The sequence below is a fragment of the Coregonus clupeaformis genome, chromosome 10, assembly GCF_020615455.1.
Source record: "Coregonus clupeaformis isolate EN_2021a chromosome 10, ASM2061545v1, whole genome shotgun sequence".
NCBI lineage: Eukaryota > Metazoa > Chordata > Actinopteri > Salmoniformes > Salmonidae > Coregonus > Coregonus clupeaformis.
In genome coordinates, this window is record NC_059201.1 from 156,189 (window position 1) to 177,615 (window position 21,427).

At 45.9% G+C, this 21,427-nt stretch overlaps 1 protein-coding gene across 5 annotated transcripts; it reads right to left on the reverse strand.

Moving 5' to 3' along the window:
- Positions 1–2,463: 2,463 nt before the first annotated feature.
- Positions 2,464–19,157, reverse strand: LOC121558633 (zinc finger protein with KRAB and SCAN domains 1-like). 5 transcript variants are annotated; one of them, XM_041872045.2, is made up of 6 exons: positions 18,546–19,157; positions 18,345–18,448; positions 18,173–18,236; positions 13,716–17,994; positions 12,302–12,438; positions 2,464–2,504 (listed from the first exon to the last, which is right to left on the reverse strand). In XM_041872045.2, exons 1-4 carry the CDS (start codon positions 18,838–18,840, stop codon positions 16,901–16,903), a joined length of 1,557 nt encoding a protein of 518 aa, XP_041727979.1. In that variant the 5' UTR covers positions 18,841–19,157; the 3' UTR covers positions 2,464–2,504; positions 12,302–12,438; positions 13,716–16,900. The 5 variants fall into 5 exon arrangements, with proteins under 5 accessions (XP_041727979.1, XP_041727978.1, XP_041727980.1 ...); XM_041872044.2 differs by lacking the exon at positions 2,464–2,504 and adding an exon at positions 9,653–11,241; XM_041872046.2 differs by lacking the exon at positions 2,464–2,504 and adding an exon at positions 9,653–11,241 and having other exon boundaries at positions 18,345–18,468; positions 18,546–18,631.
- Between the last annotated feature and the right edge of the window lie 2,270 nt (positions 19,158–21,427).

Genomic DNA, 21,427 nt, shown 5'->3' on the forward strand with positions numbered 1-21,427 from the left:
CAATCTCTATAAACACTGTGATTAATATTTGACCCTGCTGGTCATCTATGAACGTTTGAACATCTTGAAGAACGATCTGGCCTTAATGGCCATGTACTGTTATAATCTCCACCCAGCACAGCCGAAGGGGACTGGCCACCCCTCAGAGCCTGGTTCCTCTCTAGGTTTCTTCGTAGGTTCCTGCCTTTCTAGGGAGTTTTTCCTAGCCACCGTGCTTCTACATCTGCATTGCTTCCTCTTTGGGGTTTTAGGCTGGGTTTCTATATAAGCACTTTGTGACATCTGCTGATGTAAAAAGGGCTTTATTAATACATTTGATTGATTGATAATTCCCTGTACTTTTGAAAGGAAAATGACCTTTCCTGCCTGATTTAATTTGGAAGCAATGTGAGAACATACAGTTAAGTACCAAAATAAATAAAATAAACACCAACAAAGTGTCTTAATAGGGCATTGGGCCACCACGATCCAGAACTGCTTCAATGCACCTTGACATAGATTCTACAAGTGTCTGGAACTCTATTGGAGGGATGCGACACCATTCTTCCACTAGAAATTCCATCATTTGGTGTTTTGTTGATGGTGGAAAACACCAATTGGGTTGAGATCTGTTGACTGAGACGGCCATGACATACGGTTCACATCATTTTCATGCCCATTAAACCATTCAGTGACCACTGGTGCTCTGTGGATGGGGGAATTGTCATCCTATGGGGGGGGGTATACAGAAATGTGTGAATCAGGCCTTCATGGTCGAATTGCTGCAAGGAAACCACTACTAAAGGCCACCAATAATAAGAAGAGACCTGCTTGGGCCAAGAAACACCAGCAATGGACATTAGACCGGTGGAAATTTGTCCTTTGGTCTGGAGTCCAAATTGGAGATTTTTGGTTCCAACCGCTGTCTTTGTGAGACGCGGTGTGGGTGAACGGATGATCTCCGCATGTGTATTTCCACCGAAAAGCATGGAGGAGGTGTTATGGTGTGGGGGTGCTTTGCTGGAGACACTGTCTGTGATTTATTTAGAATTCAAGGCACACTTAACCAGCATGGCTACCACAGCATTCTGCAGCGATGCACCATCCCATCTGGCTTGGGCTTAGTGGGACTATAATTTGTTTTTCAACAGGACAATGACTCAACACATCTCCAGGCTGTGTAAGGGCTATTTTACCAAGAAGGAGAGTGATGGAGTGCTGCATCAGATGACCTGGCCTCCACAACCCCCCGACCTCAACCCAATTGAGATGGTTTGGGATGAGTCGGACGGCAGAGTGAAGGAAAAGCATCCAACAAGTGCTAAGCATATGTGGGAACTCCTTCGAGACTGTTGGAAAAGCATTCCAGGTGAAGCTGGTTGAGAGAATGCCAAGAGTGTGCAAAGCTGTCAAAGGCAAAGGGTGGCTATTTGAAGAATCTTAAATATATTTTGATTTGTTTAACACTTTTTTGGTTACTACATGATTCCATAGTTTGGATGTCTCCACTATTATTCTACAATGTAGAAAATAGTAAAAAGTAAAGAAAAACCCTTGAATGAGTAGGTGTGTCCAAACTTTTGACTGGTACTGTATACATGGTCAATCTATATAGGGTCAATCTATAGCAGGGGTATTCAACTCTTACCCTATGAGGTCTGGAGTCCCTAATTAGAGGGGAACAATGAAAAAAACGCAGTGGAACTGGCTTCCGGAGTTGAGTTTGAGGGCTATATAGGGTCAGTATGCACTCACCGGCTGTCAAGAATGCTGAGTGTGGATGTGGTGTGAGAAATCAAGCGCAGGAACAAGGGCGTTCGTCAACAGACTTTAGTAATCCAAAAGTAACTCCAAACAGGTGAAAATAGCCAACCAAACCGGGAGGCAAGAACAAATTACGCACACACACAACAGTGCGTAAAACAAGAAAAGGCGCACGCAGTGCGGACTCTCGACATAAACGACACGAGAGAGAAAAACCCAATAACAGCAACAGCTGACATAACAATCACACATAACACCTGACCCAACACACGATAACTAAATAGGAAACAAAATCAAACACTAACAAGGGACAGGTGTACAAACAGACAAAACCAAACAAACATGAAACATCGAACGGTGGTAGCTAGTACTCCGGGGACGACGACCGCCGAAGCCTGCCCGAACAAGGAGGAGGAGCAGCCTCGGCCGAAAACCGTGACAGTACCCCCCCTTGACGCGCGGCTCCAGCCGTGCGCCGATCCCGGCCTCGGGGACGACCAGGACGACGCGGAGCAGGGCGCGTAGGATGACCCCGATGGAACTCGGTCAGCAGGGACTGGTCTAATATGTCCCTCCTCGGCAACCAGCACCGCTCCTCCGGGCCGTACCCCCTCCCACTCCACGAGATATTGGAGACCCCCATCCGGCGTCTCGAATCAAGGATGGACCTCACAGTGTACGCCGGAGCCCCCTCGATGTCCAACGGGGGCGGAGGAGTCTCTTCTATCTCATAGTCCTGGAGTGGACCAGCTACCACCGGCCTGAGGAGAGACACATGGAACGAGGGGTTAATATTCCTGTAATCAATAGGCAGTTCTAACCTGTAACACACCTCGTTCAACCTCCTCAGGACTTTGAATGGCCCCACAAACCGCCGACCCAGCTTCCCGGCAGGGCAGGCGGAGGGGCAGGTTTCTGGTCGAGAGCCAGACTCGATCTCCAGGTGCGTACACAGGCCCCTCACTGCGGTGGAGATCGGCGCTCGTCTTATGCCGACGGATGGCCCGCTGCAGATGAACGTGGGCAGCGTTCCATGTCTCCTCCGAGCGCCGCACCCACTCATCCACCGCAGGGGCCTCGATCTGGCTCTCGTGCCAAGGTGCCAGAACCGGCTGGTACCCTAACACACACTGGAAAGGGGTTAGTTGGGTGGAGGAGTGGCGGAGAGAGTTCTGTGCCATTTCGGCCCAAGGAACGTATCTCGCCCACTCCTCCGGCCGGCCCTGGCAATAAGACCTCAGAAACCTACCCACATCCTGGTTGACACGTTCAACCTGCCCATTACTCTCCGGGTGGTAACCCGAGGTAAGGCTCACCGAAACCCCCAACCGTTCCATAAATGCTCTCCACACTCTGGAGGTGAACTGGGGGCCTCGATCAGACACTATATCCTCGGGTACCCCGTAATGCCGGAAGACATGGGTAAACAGAGCCTCAGCGGTCTGTAGGGCAGTAGGTAGACCCGGCATGGGAAGGAGACGACAGGCCTTCGAGAACCGATCCACAACGACCAGGATGGTAGTATTCCCCTGTGAGGGGGGAAGGTCTGTAACAAAATCCACGAGAGGTGGGACCAGGGTCGTTGTGGAACGGGCAGGGGTTGTAGCTTACCCCTGGGCAAATGTCTGGGCGCCTTACACTGGGCACACACCGAACAGGAGGAGACATAAATCCTCACATCCCTGGCTAACGTTGGCCACCAGTACTTAGTGCTAAGGCAGTGAACTGTCCGGCCGATACCTGGATGTCCAGAGGAGGGGGACGATGAGCCCAATAAATGAGGCGATCGCGTACCTCGAGCGGAACGTACGTCCGACCCACTGGACACTGTGGAGGACTTGGGTCGGTGCGTAACGCCCGCTCGATCTCGGCATCGACCTCCCATACCACCGGTGCAACCAGACAAGACTTTGGTAGTATGGGAGTGGGCTCAACGGACCTCTCCTCCGTGTCATACCGCCGAGACAGGGCATCTGCCTTCCCGTTCTGGGACCCAGGGATGTAAGTGATTTTAAACACAAACCGGGCTAGAAACATAGTCCAGCGGGCCTGGCGAGGATTCAGTCTCCTAGCTGCCCGGATGTATTCCAGGTTACGGTGGTCAGTCAGAATGAGGAAAGGGTGTTGAGCCCCCTCAAGCCAATGCCTCCACACCTTTAGGGCCTGTACCACGGCTAACAGCTCCCTGTCCCCTACGTCATAATTCCGCTCCGCCGGACTGAGCTTCTTAGAATAAAAAGCACAGGGGCGGAGTTTAGGTGGTGTGCCAGACCGTTGTGAGAGAACGGCCCCAATACCGGCCTCGGACGCGTCTACCTCTACCTGGAAAGGTAAGCGGGATCCGGATGCGCCAACACCGGCGCTGAGGTAAACAGGTCCTTCAGTTTCCCAAAAGCCCTGTCCGCCTCAGCTGACCACCGCAAGCGCACCGGACCCCCCTTCAACAGAGACGTTATGGGAGCTGCCACCTGTCCAAAACCCCGGATAAACCTCCGGTAGTAATTCGCAAAAACCCAAGAACTGTTGCACCTCTTTCACAGTGGTTGGGGTTTGCCAATCACGCACAGCTGACACCCGGTCAACCTCCATCTTCACCCCTGACGCAGACAACTGATAACCCAAAAAAGGAGACCGACTTCTGAAAGAACAGACATTTCTCTGCCTTGACATATAAGTCATGCTCCAACAGCCTCCTCAACACTCGGCGCACCAGGGCTACATGCTCTGCTCGGGTAGAACTGTACACCAGAATATCGTCTATGTACACGACTACTCCCTGTCCCTGCATGTCCCGGAAAATCTCATCGACGAAGGATTGGAAGACTGAGGGAGCATTCATTAACCCATATGGCATGACGAGATACTCGTAATGTCCGGAGGTCGTGCTAAACGCTGTCTTCCATTCATCGCCCTCTCTAATGCGCACCAAGTTATATGCGCTCCTGAGATCCAATTTTGTGAAGAACTGAGCAACGTGTAATGATTCTGTCATAGTCGCAATCAGAGGAAGTGGATAGCTGTACTTCACCGTAATCTGATTGAGACCGCGGTAATCAATACACGGGCGCAGACCTCCATCTTTTTTCTTCACAAAAAATAAGCTTGAGGAAGCGGGTGAAGTGGAGGCCCGTATGTATCCCTGTCTCAGAGACTCGGCGATGTAAGTTTCCATTGCCTTCCTCTCCTCTTGAGACAAGGGATACACATGGCTCCGCAGGAGGGCTGCTCCTGACTGGAGATCTATCGCACAATCCCCCTGTCTATGAGGCGGCAGCTGCGCCGCCCTAGTCTTACTAAACACCAGTTTCAAATCCTCATACTCGGGGGGAATATGCAGTGCTGGCATTAGATTCGGACTTTCCACCGAGGTCGCCCCTATGGAAACACCCAGACACAGCCCCTCACACTGAGCAGACCACCCTTTAAGAGCTTTCTCTCGCCACGAAATAGTAGGGTCATGGGTAATCAACCAGGGAAGCCCCAGCACCACCGGATACGCAGGAGAGTCAATCAGATAGAGCTGAATCGTCTCCTCATGACCCCCCTGCGTCACCATCTTAAGGGGCGCTGTGACCTCTCTAATCAACCCAGATCCTAACGGACGGCTATCTAGGGCATGTACAGGGAAAGGCTTATCAACGGGAAGGAGAGGAATCCCTAACTCTACACAGAACTGGCGATCTACAAAATTCCCAGCTGCGCCTGAATCTACTAGCGCCTTATGCTGGGAACGAGGTGCAACCTGTGGAAAACAAACAGGCAAGGTTATGTGAACGACAGAAAGCTCTGGGTAAGTAGGGCGCCTACTCACCTGGGAGGACTCCCCAATGCGTGGCCTGCCTTCACCTCCACCGGGGGACCTTCCCCAACACCTAGCTGCGGTGTGCCCTCCACGGCCACAGTTGGTGCAGGGAACAGCCCCCCTCGGGTTCCTACTCCTCCGTTCTCTAGCGCCAGCACCTCCGAGCTCCATAGGGCTCGGCTCGGAGGTGCTGGAGGGTGAAATGGGCGACCCCCACCCGGGACGTCCACGAGTGGCGAGCAGGGTGTCCAGCCGAATGGCCATGTCGACCAGTTGGTCAAACGACAACGTGGTATCCCTGCACGCCAACTCTCTTTGGACCTCCTCCCGGAGGCTGCAGCGGAAGTGGTCAATGAGGGCCCGCTCATTCCACCCTGCATCTGCCGCTAGAGTCCGGAACTCCAAAGCAAAATCCTGAGCGCTCCTCATCCCCTGTCGGAGGTAGAACAGACGCTCCCCCGCCGCCTTCCCTTCTGGTGGATGGTCAAACACGGCACGGAAGCGGCGGGAGAACTCCGCATAGGTAATGGTAGCGGCGTCTATTCTCCTCCATTCGGCGTTGGCCCACTCCAACGCCTTGCCGGTGAGACAGGAGATGAGGGCGGAGACGCTCTCGTGTCCCGAGGGCGCCGGGTGTACGGTGGCGAGGTAGAGCTCCACTTGCAGCAGGAACCCTTGACACCCGGCAGCGGAGCCGTCGTACGCCCTCGGGAGCGAGAGCCGAATCCCACTGGGTTCCGGAAGGTGAACAGGAGGACTGACCGATGGGGATGGTCCGGTAGGTGGGGGCGTGGGTACCCCGCTGCTTTCCCATCGGTGGAGAGTGTTCATCACCCGATCCAGGGCGTGACCGATCTGGTTGATCCTGTCCTCCTGCCCACGAAGACGGTCCTCCATGATGTCCGTAGGCGCGGTTGCTCCTGCTGATTCCATGGTTGGAGGTGTGATTCTGTCAAGAATGCTGAGTGTGGATGTGGTGTGAGAAATCAAGCGCAGGAACAAGGGCGTTCGTCAACAGACTTTAGTCATCCAAAAGTAACTCCAAACAGGTGAAAATAGCCAACCCAACCGGGAGGCAAGAACAAATTACGCACACACACAACAGTGCGTAAAACAAGAAAAGGCGCACGCAGTGCGGACTCTCGACATAAACGACACGAGAGAGAAAAACCCAATAACAGCAACAGCTGACATAACAATCACACATAACACCTGACCCAACACACGATAACTAAATAGGAAACAAAATCAAACACTAACAAGGGACAGGTGTACAAACAGACAAAACCAAACAAACATGAAACATCGAACGGTGGTAGCTAGTACTCCGGGGACGACGACCGCCGAAGCCTGCCCGAACAAGGAGGAGGAGCAGCCTCGGCCGAAACCGTGACACCGGCCAGTCTAGTACTGGGTCGGACCCCCCTTTGTCTCCAGAACAGCCTGAATTCTTCAGGGCATTCTACAAGGTGTCGGAAACAAACCACAGGGATGTTGGTCCATGATGACGCGATCACATCAAGCAGGTACTGCAGATTGGACGTCGGTACATTCATGCTGCGAATAGCCCGTTCCATTTTATCCCAAAGATGCTCTATTGCAGTGGTCATCAACTGTATGCCAAACATTTATGTAGAGAAACCAACGATAAAGGCTTGCGTTCCTATTTATTTTTCTATTCGTCTTGCACTGTTGGCGGTAGGTGCACTTGATTCAGAAGCCCTGCGCGACGGGTAGGCAAAGTGTTCCCATTTTTAACCTTTTCATTTGTCTCAGAGCTGTGGCTAAATCATGTGTGCCTACTGCGCTGGCCAATCAGATAGCTCAAATCACCATGCCTACAGCTTCGAGGACCACAGCAAAGTCCGATACTAGCCTACGTGAGATTTCATAACTTTTAAAACCATGACCAGTGAAAGACTGTCAAAGAATACAGCAAAGAGCTGCTGTTTTTATGAGTGAGTTCATGTTTAAGTTTTTATTCAGCACTTTCAACACTGTTTTTATTCAACACTTTTTAAAAACATGAAGTGGGCTTCTCCCAACTTCCACTCGTGGTGCAGCTGCAATGAATGTGTTATTATTATTAGCAGCACTCGTGTTTATTTTAATATGAAGGAATATTTCACTTTCTCTGGTCATAGGAACAACATGAATTTGTGCATGAGGCAGAAATAATGCCGTGCGACTCGAGTTTGCCATCAGGTGGAAGACGGTGTCCCTTCTCTGTGGTCACTCTCACCACGGAGGAAAGGAGAAAGCAGGGACCGTGAGAGGCGGACCCTCTACTGCCATCTCCCTCCCTCCGGTGAAATTGACCATCAGATGCAGGTACCATACAAAAAGCGAATTACTTGCTAATTATTTCAATTTATGCTCAGCTGTGCCTCGTAAGTGATACAACAACTGATTTGTTATCAAAGCTCGAGTTTTGAGTCTGAGAAGAGCAATATTGAAAGGCCAAGCACATAGCCAATATGATGTGATGATGTATTAGGACTACTGCACAAACCTCATTCCTACAGAACAGTTGTTTATTAGGTCAATGTTGCACTAACTGTAAGTCGCTCTGGATAAGAGCGTCTGCTAAATGACTAAAATGTAAATAGGCTTACATTTTTTAAGTGATGTAAAAACATTTTTTGGAGCGGTATATCTCTACTTGCCTTTTGACTGTAAAAGTGATTTTGACTCAGAAAAGGTTGGCGAACGTTGCTCTGTTGGGTTGAGGTCTGGGGACTCAAGTCAACTGAACTCACTGTTATTTTCCAGGCAATGAACTGGCCGGTGAGTGTATATTTAGGGTCAACCTATATAGGGTAAATCAATATTTAGGGTCAATATACTGTATACTTTGGGCCAATCTACATTTAGGGTCCCAGCTAGTACATTTGGTTCCTTGGAAGTTGTGGGAACGTACGTTTCCTGACTGGTAAAACGTAACGTTTTTTTTCACGTTCAGAAAACTGAACGGTTCCCTGAAAGTTTTCCTGGGTGGTTTTATTAACTTTCTGATAATGGATTATTTGAAGGTTATTAAATAACGTTCAGAGAACATGTTTCAATAAGACTTTCATAACACTGATGGACTTAGTTTGGCAGAAGGCTAGACAACTAGTCAACTATCTAGTAAACACTTTGGATACGAGGTTGGTGTCTCTTTTTTCAACAAAATTAAACAGATATATCTTGTAATTGAACTAAATAGTAAGGTGGCCAATAACTGGGGACCGTATGCCGATAATACGGGACGTATTTTTTTGCTAAACCGCTTATCAAAAAGCTGATAATAGTAGTATTTCCACTGAAATGTCCAACATGGTAATTGCTAACCCGTTAGCTAACGTTTTTAAGACACCAATAATCACAAAACATTGATGGCTTGATCACAAGATAACGCTGTTGAAGGTAATATATTTCTTAAACGCTGTTGAATATGCCGATAATACGGGGTTCCACGCTAGCTTAGTTTGGGTTAACTGTTTTGAACTCCAAGCACAGATGGGAAACATGGAAATTAATTTGTTTAGGCATTAATCATGCAAACACATTTCTTTTTTTTATTGTGGCACGGCATCAGTGAGATTCGAACCTATGATCTTCTGTTCTCTATGCATGAAATTAGTTCACTGTGCCACCATGATGGAGCTAACATGCCATGTATTTTTTGTTTGTTTGACTTATACAAAGCTGTTCATTTTAGTCTATTCAAACCGACCCCCTTTCAAAGTAAACAAGCACTCATTAAGATCCGGTGTGGCCAAATAGTGGGAGCGGCCAACATACCTGAACATACTTAACAAGATAGACGATAGAGTTATGTTGATGCTAATGTCATTAAATAACATTCTTAGAAAGTTTTTTTAACGTTACTGTTTCTTGTTGTTTTTATGGACCGTTTAAAACATTTTTAAAATGAAATTCCCACAGAAGAATGTGGTTTGTTAACGTTCTCTGAACAATTTGAGAACATTACTTTAAATAGAATCATGAGGAAACCTGTAGGAAACGTTATGCTGAAGTACTGAAATTCCCATCTAAGAAACATATGGTTCTCAGAACATTATGTGCTAGCTGTGGTCAATAGGGTCAAGAAGCACCATGGAATTCTTTGAAAAATATTATTTATTGATGGAATTATAGGAATTGACAAACAAACAGCAATAGCCATTGGTCAAATTGGTACAAAAGGACCGTTTTTCACTCTCACAGTACAACTGCAGGATCTGCTATAACTTTAGTCTGAGGCACCTATATTGAACCATTATCAACCTTAACAGTCAATGTGAGTGATGCTGTTGGCCTTAAAGAAGCCAAGAAAACGTATCTTTGTAGATAATGTAAATATGAACCACGTTGTATTGTAAACGTATGAGACCAAGGCAAACATCCTGCAGACATATGACTACGTTAGAACTCATGATATTGCTATAACAGCATTTTTCAATAGGAATCTCTTGCTTCTGTGCAATTTCTCAATGATGAAGCTTCTGATGTCTTTTCAGATTGCTGGAGTGGGAGAACCTGCGCCCGCAATGTGCACAACTGAAGGGCTTCTCGCCAGTGTGGACGTTCAGGTGCATTTGGAGCTTGGCGCGGGACACAAATCTCTTCTCACACAAGGTGCAGGCGAACGGCCGCTTTCTGGTGTGGATGACAGCGTGCTGCCGCAAGTCGCTCTCGTGGACAAACTTCTTATTGCAGCTTGGGCAACCGTACGGTCGTTCTACGGTGCCAGGTCTAACGTCTGTGGCGAGATTACTCGAGTGAGAGGAAGTTGTGGCGCTTGGTCTAAAATGGCTGACAGGAAGTGGGGTTTGAGCTGGTTGTTCAGCTCTTCTTCCTGGTATTTCAGAGTGTCTATGGAGGCTTGCCAATGAGCACCAACTAGCTTTGTTGGCCTCACCTGCATTTCCTGTGCCAAGATGCATGCCTGTATTTATTTCTGAGGGCCGGAAGCTGGGTGAAACCAATTGCATAGTGTTGTCTCTCATCGATTCGTGGTGAATCATTGGTGTGTTTCTGTTAAACACTCCCACTTCCTGCTTATTTCCAGTCCCCTTGACCTGTGGTGTAGTAGCTGTACCCACCTGACCCCACTCAAAATCTCTATCTACCTGCTGCCCACTGGATACAGAGTCAATCACTATCACATGTTCTGATGAGGAGTGGAACCTGTGGTTTTCTAACCCTACACTTCTCATTTCTATGGCAGAGCTAGTCTGCATTTCTGGGCCCACTGAGCCACTCCCTAGGTCCATTACTTTAGTGTGAGCAGCAGAGGCACCATCATCAGTCACTACTACCTCTCTCCACACCTGGTTTAAAGAATCTCTTAGAAGAGTGAGATCCCTGTTCATGTCACACTTTGTGTCCAGACTCTGTCTCTCTGCTTGGAGTTCAAATTCTGTGTCCTGCTGGGGTCCCTGGTTCATATTCCCTGTTTCTGATTGGAGGAGGACGTCGTCAGATCCACTGACCTCCATAGCGGTGTTGTTGTAGTTGTTGTTGCCTCTGGGGCCACTGGACTGGAAGGCGGGGTCCTCTGTGGTGGCTGCAGCCGGTTGGGTGGTTAGCTCTCTGCTGCCCTCCACTGTTCTGGCTGGGTGGCTGGACCTAGAGTCCTGGTCATCTGCTTCTCCCTCTTCCTTGATGATCAGCAGGTCTAGTTCCCCTTCCTCTGTCTCTCCTGACTGCTGATGGGGTTAAGTGGGAGAGATGAGTGAGTGAGACAGAGCATACACTTTCTACATGCCTAAACATCAGACTGTTACCATGGATATTCCGTCTGAAAGTAGTCTGCCTAAAAAAGACGCAAGAGTCTCTACAAGCCAGAATGTTGAATAAAATGATATTTACACTTACTTTACTGGTTGTACGTGCTGTTGGTCCTTTTGGTGGTAGGAGGTGGAGATAGGGTATCCACAGGAAAGTGTTGTTTACCCTACTTTTTGCGGCGCCGGTAGGTTCAGTCGCTTGTATTTTCAATCTCCTGATGCATTGCACATGACGCACAATATGTAAACAATAGCAGGATCTAACCGAACGTAGTCGACGTAAGCAGGTTTCCTCGCAAGCAGCTGGAAGGGTTTGTGACATTTGCCATCTGATTGCGTGGGACTACGTTCGGTCTGTTGGTTGGTTAGGCTCGGCCATATTGTGCAAGTGTTTGTCACGTGCGAATTGCATCAGTATTGAAAATACAAAATCAGAAATACAAACCGATAGACAGACCAGAGTACTGAAGGTCGGGTTGATAACGCTTCCCTGTGGATATTTTGTCTCAGGTTACAGATTAGTTGAAGTAAATTTAAATTAAGTTTGTTCAACATTCTGGCTTGTAATGGGACTGTTGGGGAATGCTGAGCCTACATGTTAGAAACCAGAGTGTAAGTATTTCACAATCTGATTAAAAAAAAAACTATCTACTGAATGGAGATATGGGCATGACATGGGATTTAGTGAAATTCATAGTAGTTGCCTTGTTGTTATTGTGTTATAATCAGTGGTGTAGTGGAAGGTAAACTCCATCTTTTGTATTTTGCGTGAGCGTTTACAAACCTTTGGCGCAGAAATGCATTGAAAGTATAGGGAGTGTTACTTTACTCACCGCAAAGATCACTGGTTATAATGTGCTGTCATATACACGTCTATACAGACATAACCTCATCCCCAGGCGGAAGTGTCTGGTGTCCGAGACTAAAACAGACATAAGTCTGTGACAGATTGAAATCGGCTGTTAAAATTGGGCGTTACCTCATCACTTGTAGCATCCATATGCTTTGACGGAGAGACATCCTCATGGTCCACGTCTATGGGCTGTCTGTCTCTTTGAATGCTGCTATTCCCAAAACTCCTGTTGGAAAGTCTGGCTCTGCTTTGCCAAGTAGGTCCTGGAAAAAAAATACCTTTCATAACAATGATGGTTTACAAAATTATGATCATCTTCAATTTGACCCCATCCATCAATGGTGTTTAACAAATAACAAAGCACGCATAATATGTTAATGGCGTGGGTAATGTGTCTATAGAGCTAGAAGGATCCTAGCTGTGTTAACAGTACCATATACAATAAGTGGCCAGTTTATGTACACCACCCCCTTCACGAAAATGGTTTGCTCCTACAGACAGATAGTCTGGTGGCCCTGGCATGCTATATAAAGCAGGCAGACAGGCATCGAGGCATTCAGTTACTGTTCGACTGAACGTTAGAATGGGCAAAACTAGTGACCTAAGCGACTTTGAGCGTGGTATGATCGTCGGTGCCAGGCGCGCCGGTTCCAGTATCTCAGAAATGCCTGGCCTCCTGGGCTTTTCACGCACCACAGTGTCTAGGGTTTACCGAGAATGGTGTGGGAAATAAAAAACATCCAGTCAGCGGCAGTCCTGTGGGCGAAAACAGCTCGTTGATGAGAGAGGTCGAAGGAGAATGGCAAGAATCGTGCAGGCTAACAGGCGGGCCACAAACAGGCAAATAATGGCGCAGTACAACGGTGGTGTGCAGAACCGCATCTCGGAACGCACAACTCGTTGGTCCTTGTCACGGATGGGCTATTGCAGCAGACAACCACATCGGGTTCCACTCCTATCAGCTAAAACCAAGAAGAAGCGGCTCCAGTGGGCACGCGATCACCAACACTGGACACGCGATCACCAACACTGGACAATTGAGGAGTGGAAAAACATTGCCTGGTCCGACGAATCCCGGTTCCTGTTGCGTCATGCTGATGGCAGTCAGGATTTGGCGTAAGCAGCATGAGTCCATGGACCCATCCTGGCTGGTGTCAACAGTACAGGCTGGTGGGGGTGGTGTAATGGTGTGGGGTGTGGGGAATGATTTCCTGGCATATGTTAGGTCCCTTGATACTAATTGAGCTATGCTTCCATGCCCCGAAGAATTCAGGCTGTTCTGGAGGCAAAGGGGAGTCCGACCTGGTACTAGATGGATTTACCTAATAAACTGGCCACTAAGTGTATACATCCTGGATGTATGCATAACACATATAGGGCTAATGTCAATAATACAACCCTAAATGTATTGAAATGCATACATCACGGCCGTATTATGCTTAATTTGTACTTTATGAAACACCATTGATGGATGGGGTCAAACTGAAAATTATCATAATTTAGCCTATGTAAACACTGTAAATTTCAGCTCATCACCAACCTGTCGTTGCGGTCTCTCGATTGTTGTGTCTGTTCAGCAGGCGTATTCCATGGAAGCGGTTGTGGACGGACCCCTCTGAAGACTTTGTTCTCTCTGCTCGAAACCTCGCGACCTGAAGTTCCATCAGTTTCATTTTCCTCCGGAGAAATTCGTTCTCCTTGTGGCTTTGGGACATCTCCAGATGTACAACTGCATAGCCATCGTCAACAACTTTGCAGATTTCGGCTACAGCCGCATTGGCTAGCACCTCCATGATTGAGGCTATGTGCGCCTGGAAATCTACCACGGAACCCGACATTGTCTCACGACGCTTCAATGAAACAGTCTTTGTGTTTTTCTATATTATGATCATTCACAATTATCTAGCTAGCTAATAAAATTGATACAATCATGGCACAAACTAAACATCGCTAGCTAGCTTTGTTTGTAAGCAGCTGGTGATATTTTTATTTTTCCTCATCTTCACAGTAATGTCATCATAAACTGGACTGTGCAATTCAATTGAAAGTACAACACCGCCACCTACTGTAGAGGAGTACTCCACAATAACAAAAATGCTTTAAATATGTAATACTGCTTTCACAAAGGATTTACGGTCTTTTGGGCCATTTTTATATGACCCCCTTACAAACATGCAAATTTTTACGACATTCTTGCCTGAACACACCTTTTATACCTCCCATGCGCATGCCGCTGTTGAGTGCTACTATTGGTGTTTAGATGTGGGTGGGCATCTATTTTAATAAATCCACTGAAATATATATATACCATCAAAAAGAAATCCATTGTTAATGCTTTCAGGCAGGTCCTAAGAAACATTACAAGACTAATAAACATGTATTTTCAAAATAATAGAATAGCATATTTTGGGTTTAATTAGGCTACGTTACGTCCAAATGAATGAAATTAATAGTTAATTATTTTGTTGAATGAAATTAATAGTTAATTATTTTGTTAATTGAACAGACAAGACCCACCTACCCGATCACAGTCAACACATATTTTATAGTAAGAATATAATGGAATAAAGGTTATAAAAATGTGACGTGTGGAACCGCTGTCATATAAAATAGTGGTAATTTGAAACAGAGCCCAAGTCCATGCTTTTTTGTTCCACGTTTCATCTCTACCCTCACTCCACTTTGTTAGGGTGCATTCATAGTATCTTCGTCATGATACCGATAGAAAATAATAGCAATCTATATTTTCAAAAGCATGTGAGTCTCGTGTTCATATTTCACATCCTCCGCGGGCTTTTAGAGTTGCCTATACGCGATCGAACAAAAAAAATGGGCTACACTTGATTTAGGCTACATTATTGCATGCTAAATGTTTCTGATCAGTAATAGATGAGCAAACGAATACTTATTTGCGCAGCCATTGAATTAACCAAGTAGCCTACCTATAGTTACAGATGGAGATTTAGTGAAACAAAAGGTTTTTGGTCGGGAGTAGGCCTAGGCTACTAAACGACTGGAGTGAAGATCAACATAATCCACCTGTTAAGACTATGTAACATGCTGGCAAAATATTCTAATAAATGAGCCAACTAGACAAGATGATGAGAGCAGCACTCACCTCAACTATAGATAACATTTCCCCAGCCTAACCAATATCCAAACGGAGATTCAGTGAAAATTATAATCTGACATTGATTTTTCAAGACGAGTCCCCAAGCTTGTCTCAAAGCACCAATCAAAACAATTATCATCTAGTTGACCACACGAAGGTAGGTATTGTTTAACATTTATTACATTGATTGGATGACTTTGTGAGTTTCAGTAAACAACAATTTGACACATGCCATCAATTTGATACCAGCAGCATACCACCCTGCATCCCACTGCTGGCTTGCCTCTGAAGCTAAGCAGGGTTTGGTCCCTGGATGGGAGACCAGGTGCTGCTGGAAGTGGCGTTGTAAGGCCAGTAGAGAGCACTTCCCTCTGGTCTAATGAGATCCCCAGGGCAGTAAAGGGGACATTGCCCTGCATAGGGCGTTGTCTTTCGGATGGGACGTTAAACGGGTGTTCTGACTCTCAGTGGTCATTAAAAATCCCATGGCACTTATCGTAAGATTAAGGGTGTTTACCCCGGTGTCCTGGCTAAATTCCCAATCTGGCTATCATACCATCATGGCCACCTAATCGGCATATATCACTCCTCACCTCTCTAGCTGATGTTTGGTAAGTGTTCTGGCACAAAAATGGTCACTGTGCATCACCCAGGTGGGTGCCACGCATTGGTGGTGGATCAGGTGAGTTTGTCCCTTAAAGCACTTTGAGTACCTCAGTTGGTAGAAAAGCGCTATATAAATTATTATTATTATTCAATCGCATTAGCCTACTTTATTCTATTATGACTGACATTAAATATATATTCATTCCATCCATCACATCTCTATAACTTGCTTGTGGCCTATCAGTCTAATAGTACATCCATCTTGTTGAGAGGCAAAGGGAAATTAGAAATCTTATGAGATAGATTATTTTATTGTATTTTTTTCTTTCTTATATTTCTGTATGTTAACTATATATTTTAACTAGGCCTCTGATTTGTAACTTACCCCAGGACGTTGCTGTAAATGACACTGTATTCAGAGGGGTTGGGTTAAATGCGGAAGACACATTTCAGTTGAATGCGTTCAGTTGTACAACTGACTAGGTATCCCCTTTTCCCTATTCTCAGTCAACTCACCTGGTAAAATAAATAATACATTAAATTAAATAAAAATACTGTACTTTGGTTTGCCACTGCACCAATACAAATTCATAAGGATGTTTAAAATCTTCACCTGTCATAAGTTATACATGATCAGTCCACTCTGGACCAAGCATCAAGCCAGTTGAACTGAAAACACAACCACTACACACAAAGGGAAGCGTTCAATGTGGAAACCATCCAAACTGTTAAAAACACATAGACCTAGTTTTCATATGAAAACCCCAGTAGTGTGGAGCCATTCCCTTTACAACTAGGGTCAGGAGTTTTTTCCTGGTCTGGTCACATTGTGAGGGAAAACTCCTGGCCCTAACTATCATTATGTCAGGTGGAGTGGTGTGAAGTTGCCTCTAGAAGCTGATCTTTGGTCAGTTTAGCATTTTTTCCCACTAATGGTTAAGGTTAGGATTGGGGGAGAGGAAGCTGATCCTAGATCTGTACCTAGGAGAAACTTCACCCTGGAACACTCAGGGCAGCCCAACGTCCTGTGGCCTGCCGCCAGTGTGGACGAGGAGGTGCCTCTTCATGTGGCCAGACTGGGTGAAGGACTTCCCGCAGTAGACACATTGAAACGGTTTCTCTCCGGTGTGCACCCTCTCATGCATCTTCAGCTGGTGGCTGTGGGAGAAGCGCTTGGTGCAGTGGCTGCAGCCGTATGGTTTCTCCCCCGTATGGACCCGCATGTGCCTCCTTAGGTATGCCGGCTGGGGGAAGGGCTTTCCGCAGAGGCTGCACCGGAGCTGCCTCTTGGTGGAGTGAGACGTCAGCTGTTGCGGCTGCTTTTCCATGCCTTTTGATGAAGAAGTTGAGCCTCTGTTGAAATTCGGGAAGGGGGCTTGCTTCCCTCTTTGGGGAACCTGTTGGAGAGTAACCCTTGGGGATGAAAAACTGTTTGGGGTGGACAGTCCGTTGAAATCTGGCAACTTGGATCTTGATCCTACAGTTGACCCTTGCTCTGTGTTTTGAGTGTCAGTGGGACACTTTGTCTGTCCAGACTCCATTCCCCCTCTTCCTATGTTGTCCACAAGCTGCCTGCGCTCTGAATAGACCTCTCCAGATGTCACCTCTTGACCCGTTATGCTCCATTCCGAACTCATATCTGCCTCCACTTTAATAGGAACCGAGTCCACCAGCATCACATCAGGCAGCCAGTCCAGAGAGCCCAAAGCAGACATGCAGACCCCAGAGTTACCAGGTGCCCCTCTCCTCTCTGGATGTTCAGACAGCCTCTTGGAGTCTGGCCCTGCATTGTGAGGAGCATTCACAGTTCGGTTGTCAGTCTCTTGCTTCTCTGTCCATTGGGACAGGCTGTATGCTATGGGTTGATGGTCAGTTTCCCAGGTCACACACTTAGCAACCTGATGGTCCTGTGTTGCTCTGTTGTATGGTGACGCTGGATGCTGGAACGTCTGGTTTTCAGGTTCTATATTGAGTGCGGTGTCTGGAGCTCTGTGTCTGTTTCTCTGCTGGTCCAGAATGTCTGTGGTTTCAATAGATGATGAAGCACCTGGTTCGGCCACAACGATCTTGTCACTGGTCTCACTGACCGGTTGGACAATCTCTGAAATGGGGCAAAGTAAAGCACAACATCAGCTTCCTGTAGTGGAGACTGATTCTTCTTTGCCTTATTTATTAGTTATGGGTTATAACTAAGAATTTAATAAAATACTGCAATAAACATTGAAGGCTTTACTCAACATAAAGTGTAAATTGCATAGATTTGATAAGTTGCATAATACCTTCTGTTATGCTGGTGTCAAGGTTCTCCATTTTGATAAGCGGTGCCTCTTGCATGTCTGCCATCTGTGTTTTTGTATTCAGCACAAACATTTTTATTAGAAAAATATCCCCACCAACATTTGAAATATGAGAACCCAAATAATCAATATGACCAGGTCTATGACAACTGACCTGCATGCCCCCATCCTGGTCTGTCGCTGTGCGTCCTGAGTCTCTCCAGTTGGTGACATCCTGCATACAGTTGCCTCCTTCACTGTAGGCAAAACGATTTTCCACTGCACCAGAAAAGAGAACCCTTCATAAACGTTACATTACAAATTATTTTGAATGTGTTGAAATAAGGTAAAAAAAAACTACAATATCCAAGTCTACCTGTTGGCTTTCCTACGAAGCTCTCTCTTTCCCGGGCAACATGATCGGTGTCCACTCGCCTGTGAACTGTGCGTCGCAGGGCTCCGAATCTCTCTGCGCTCCGTCTAGAATTCTGGAACTTTGTCAAAAGCAGCTTCCTCCGCAGGTTATCGATTTCTTTCTGGCTATGGGAAATTTCCAAACGTAAGGCAGCATGGCCGTCATCTACAAGTTTGCAGATTTCTGCAACGGCTGCATTCGCCAAAACCTCAATGATGGAGGCTAGCTGAGCATGAAAGGCGACGGTATTGGACATTCCCTTGACTTGGTACTATTTCTATGTTAAACACTTATAGTATAGGCCTACTAGCTCATTTGCAATGCAGTGTTCGGTCAATGTCCGGAGACTTCACACCATAGGCAGACGGTACGCTTCGAACACATCTCTTTTTTGTTTGTTTTTGTTCCGGAAACAAGAAGATGTAGGCTACTTCCTCGATCTTTTTCCAAAATAAAGGTTGTAACACACAATATTTATGTTAGTTCCAACATTGCCACCTGCTGTATCATAGCTGCTACTAAAAGGAATCAAACGTTTTATACAAATCAGCCTTCTTTGACTTTCAATAAAGCATTACATCATTACATTTACGTCATTTAGCAGACGCTCTTATCCAGAGCGACTTACAAATAGGTGCATTCACCTTATAGCCAGTGGGATAACCACTTTACAATGTTTTTTTGTTTATTTTTTATTTTATTTTTTTAAAGCAGTGAATTAAATCAAACACACACTTTTCCCTTCAACAATGACTATTTACTATTTAGTTCAAGTACACAAATACACAATCTTCATACAACATGACGTTAAAAGGAATACATAAATGCCTTCAATAAATATAAAGTAAATCGAAGAGTATACTAAGGGTTAATACTAGCCTCAAAACTAACTGAAGCACCACACTGAGAATGCACTCTTAAGTAACCACGTTCTAACTCTGAACAATGTAACAGTAGAAAGAAAAAATATATTTGAATATAGAAGGATAAATAGCCAATGCGATTGAGTGGATTGATAATGTATAAATTATGACAGGTGAAGATTTTAAACATCCTTATGAATTTGTATTGGTGCAGTGGCAAACCAAAGAACAGTATTTAAGAATTCAAATGTCTACAAGCAAATTATAGAGATGTGATGGATGGAATTAATATCAATTTAATGTCAGTCATACTGTTGTTATTGCTTTTTTTAAATTATGAAATATTGTTTACACCAGAGAACACCTGGGGCCTGTTGCACAAAAGTAGAATTAAGACATCCGGGATAAATGACTCAGCTGAGCTCAATGAAGCCAAAACATGTGCGTCCAGGCTTAATTGGTTGCACAAAGACCAAGCCAGGATGAGCAGACACGGATTCATTAAGCCAGGTGAAACCAATCCTGGATAGGTGCGCGCTCACGGCTCACTCAAATAGACCCCGCCACAGATCACAGATTAACTGATTTACCATGGCAACTAGAGCCGCGTACTTTTCCCCGTCGGAAGCACAAATCCTCATGGAGGCATACGAGGAGGTAAAAGATATAATTAAGAAGAAAGGCAACACCGCCACAGTGATAAAGCAAAGAGAAAAAGCGTGGCAAAGTATTGCAGACCGCCTGAATGCGTAAGTAGTGCACAATTATACACTCACCGCTCCGCTGAAACATCACAATTACAATTCAAATATTTAATTCACATCTCCAAAAATGCAGTTGTACTGTAATTATGAAACGGTTAAATTTTTAATTGAAATGCACTGCAGATATGAGTGAAATTGTGTAAAGTAACTCCATCACACTGTATAAAGCTATGATAAATTTTTTGATATTTTTACTGAAAACAAGACAAAAATACCAAGTAATTTTTTGCAGTGTGACTCCATTAAATGTGTGTGTGTGTAGATTAAACATGAACGGGCCAAAACGGACATGGCAGCAGGTCAAAATCAAATACAAGAACATTCTGCAGAATGGTATGGTCCCTGACTAATATTTAACAAAGCACAAGCATATATTGTACCCAGAAGGTGCCTGCTCACACATTGTCTGTACTGTTTTAGCAGTGAAAAAGAATACCCACAGACAAGGCACGGGTGGTGGGTCACCAAAGGCTGACCTTACCCCAGCAGAGGACATGGCCTTGGAGCTAAATAAAGGCAGGCCCGTCTTAGAGGGGATCCCTGGGGGGAAAGAGACGAGCATAGGTTCCTCCCAAGATGCCACCCGCTTCATTCAAGGTATGTCCTTCCATCTCTACATGGGATACAACCACATTCATATTGAATCAATTTGGACTGTCTGACTTTGGTTTACCTATTGCCTTGCAGTGTCTGGCAGCACTGTGTTCCTGTTAGAGCCACCAGCACAAGCACCAGACGATGCTGATCCAGTGAGTACTCCATCAAAGGCATACTGTAGGCCTGGCATGTCTTGTCTACTAGCTTCAATATGAATCCGATTAAATGTGATAGGGTGAAGGCCCCAGTGCAGCAGCAACAGCACATGATGGAGACGATGATGAGGAGGAGACCATCTCTCTGGATTCCAGAAGGCATGAGGTATCATGTTAAGACTGTGAAAGTACTATTTACTCTACAATGGTGAGGAGTCCTCATCAAAATCAAAAAATCTAATTTCTTTTACAGGACCCAGATGCTATACAGTGGGAAAACCAGCCTGGCAACATAGTGCGTATTAATAAAAGGACACCACATCCTGCCAAATTCCAGCTGCGCTAATTGTATTGTGTTCACAGAGCTCACAAGCTATCAGAAAGTTGTATGGCAACCACCTCCGGCGCCAAATAGAACTGGCAGACATAGACATTCAGTACAAGAAGAAAAAGATGGAAAATCT

What these genes read in the sequence shown, in the direction of transcription:
- LOC121558633 (XM_041872042.2), bottom strand. Translation starts at nt 14,013, where the DNA reads ATGTCGGGTTCCGTGGTAGATTTCCAGGCGCACATAGCCTCAATCATG. An exon ending in TCGAGAGACCGCAACGACAG is followed by an intron (nt 12,439 to 13,715) that starts GTTGGTGATGAG and finishes TTTTTTTTCCAG; the next exon opens with GACCTACTTGGCAAAGCAGA. An exon ending in TGGATGCTACAAGTGATGAG is followed by an intron (nt 11,242 to 12,301) that starts GTAACGCCCAAT and finishes TAACCCCATCAG; the next exon opens with CAGTCAGGAGAGACAGAGGA.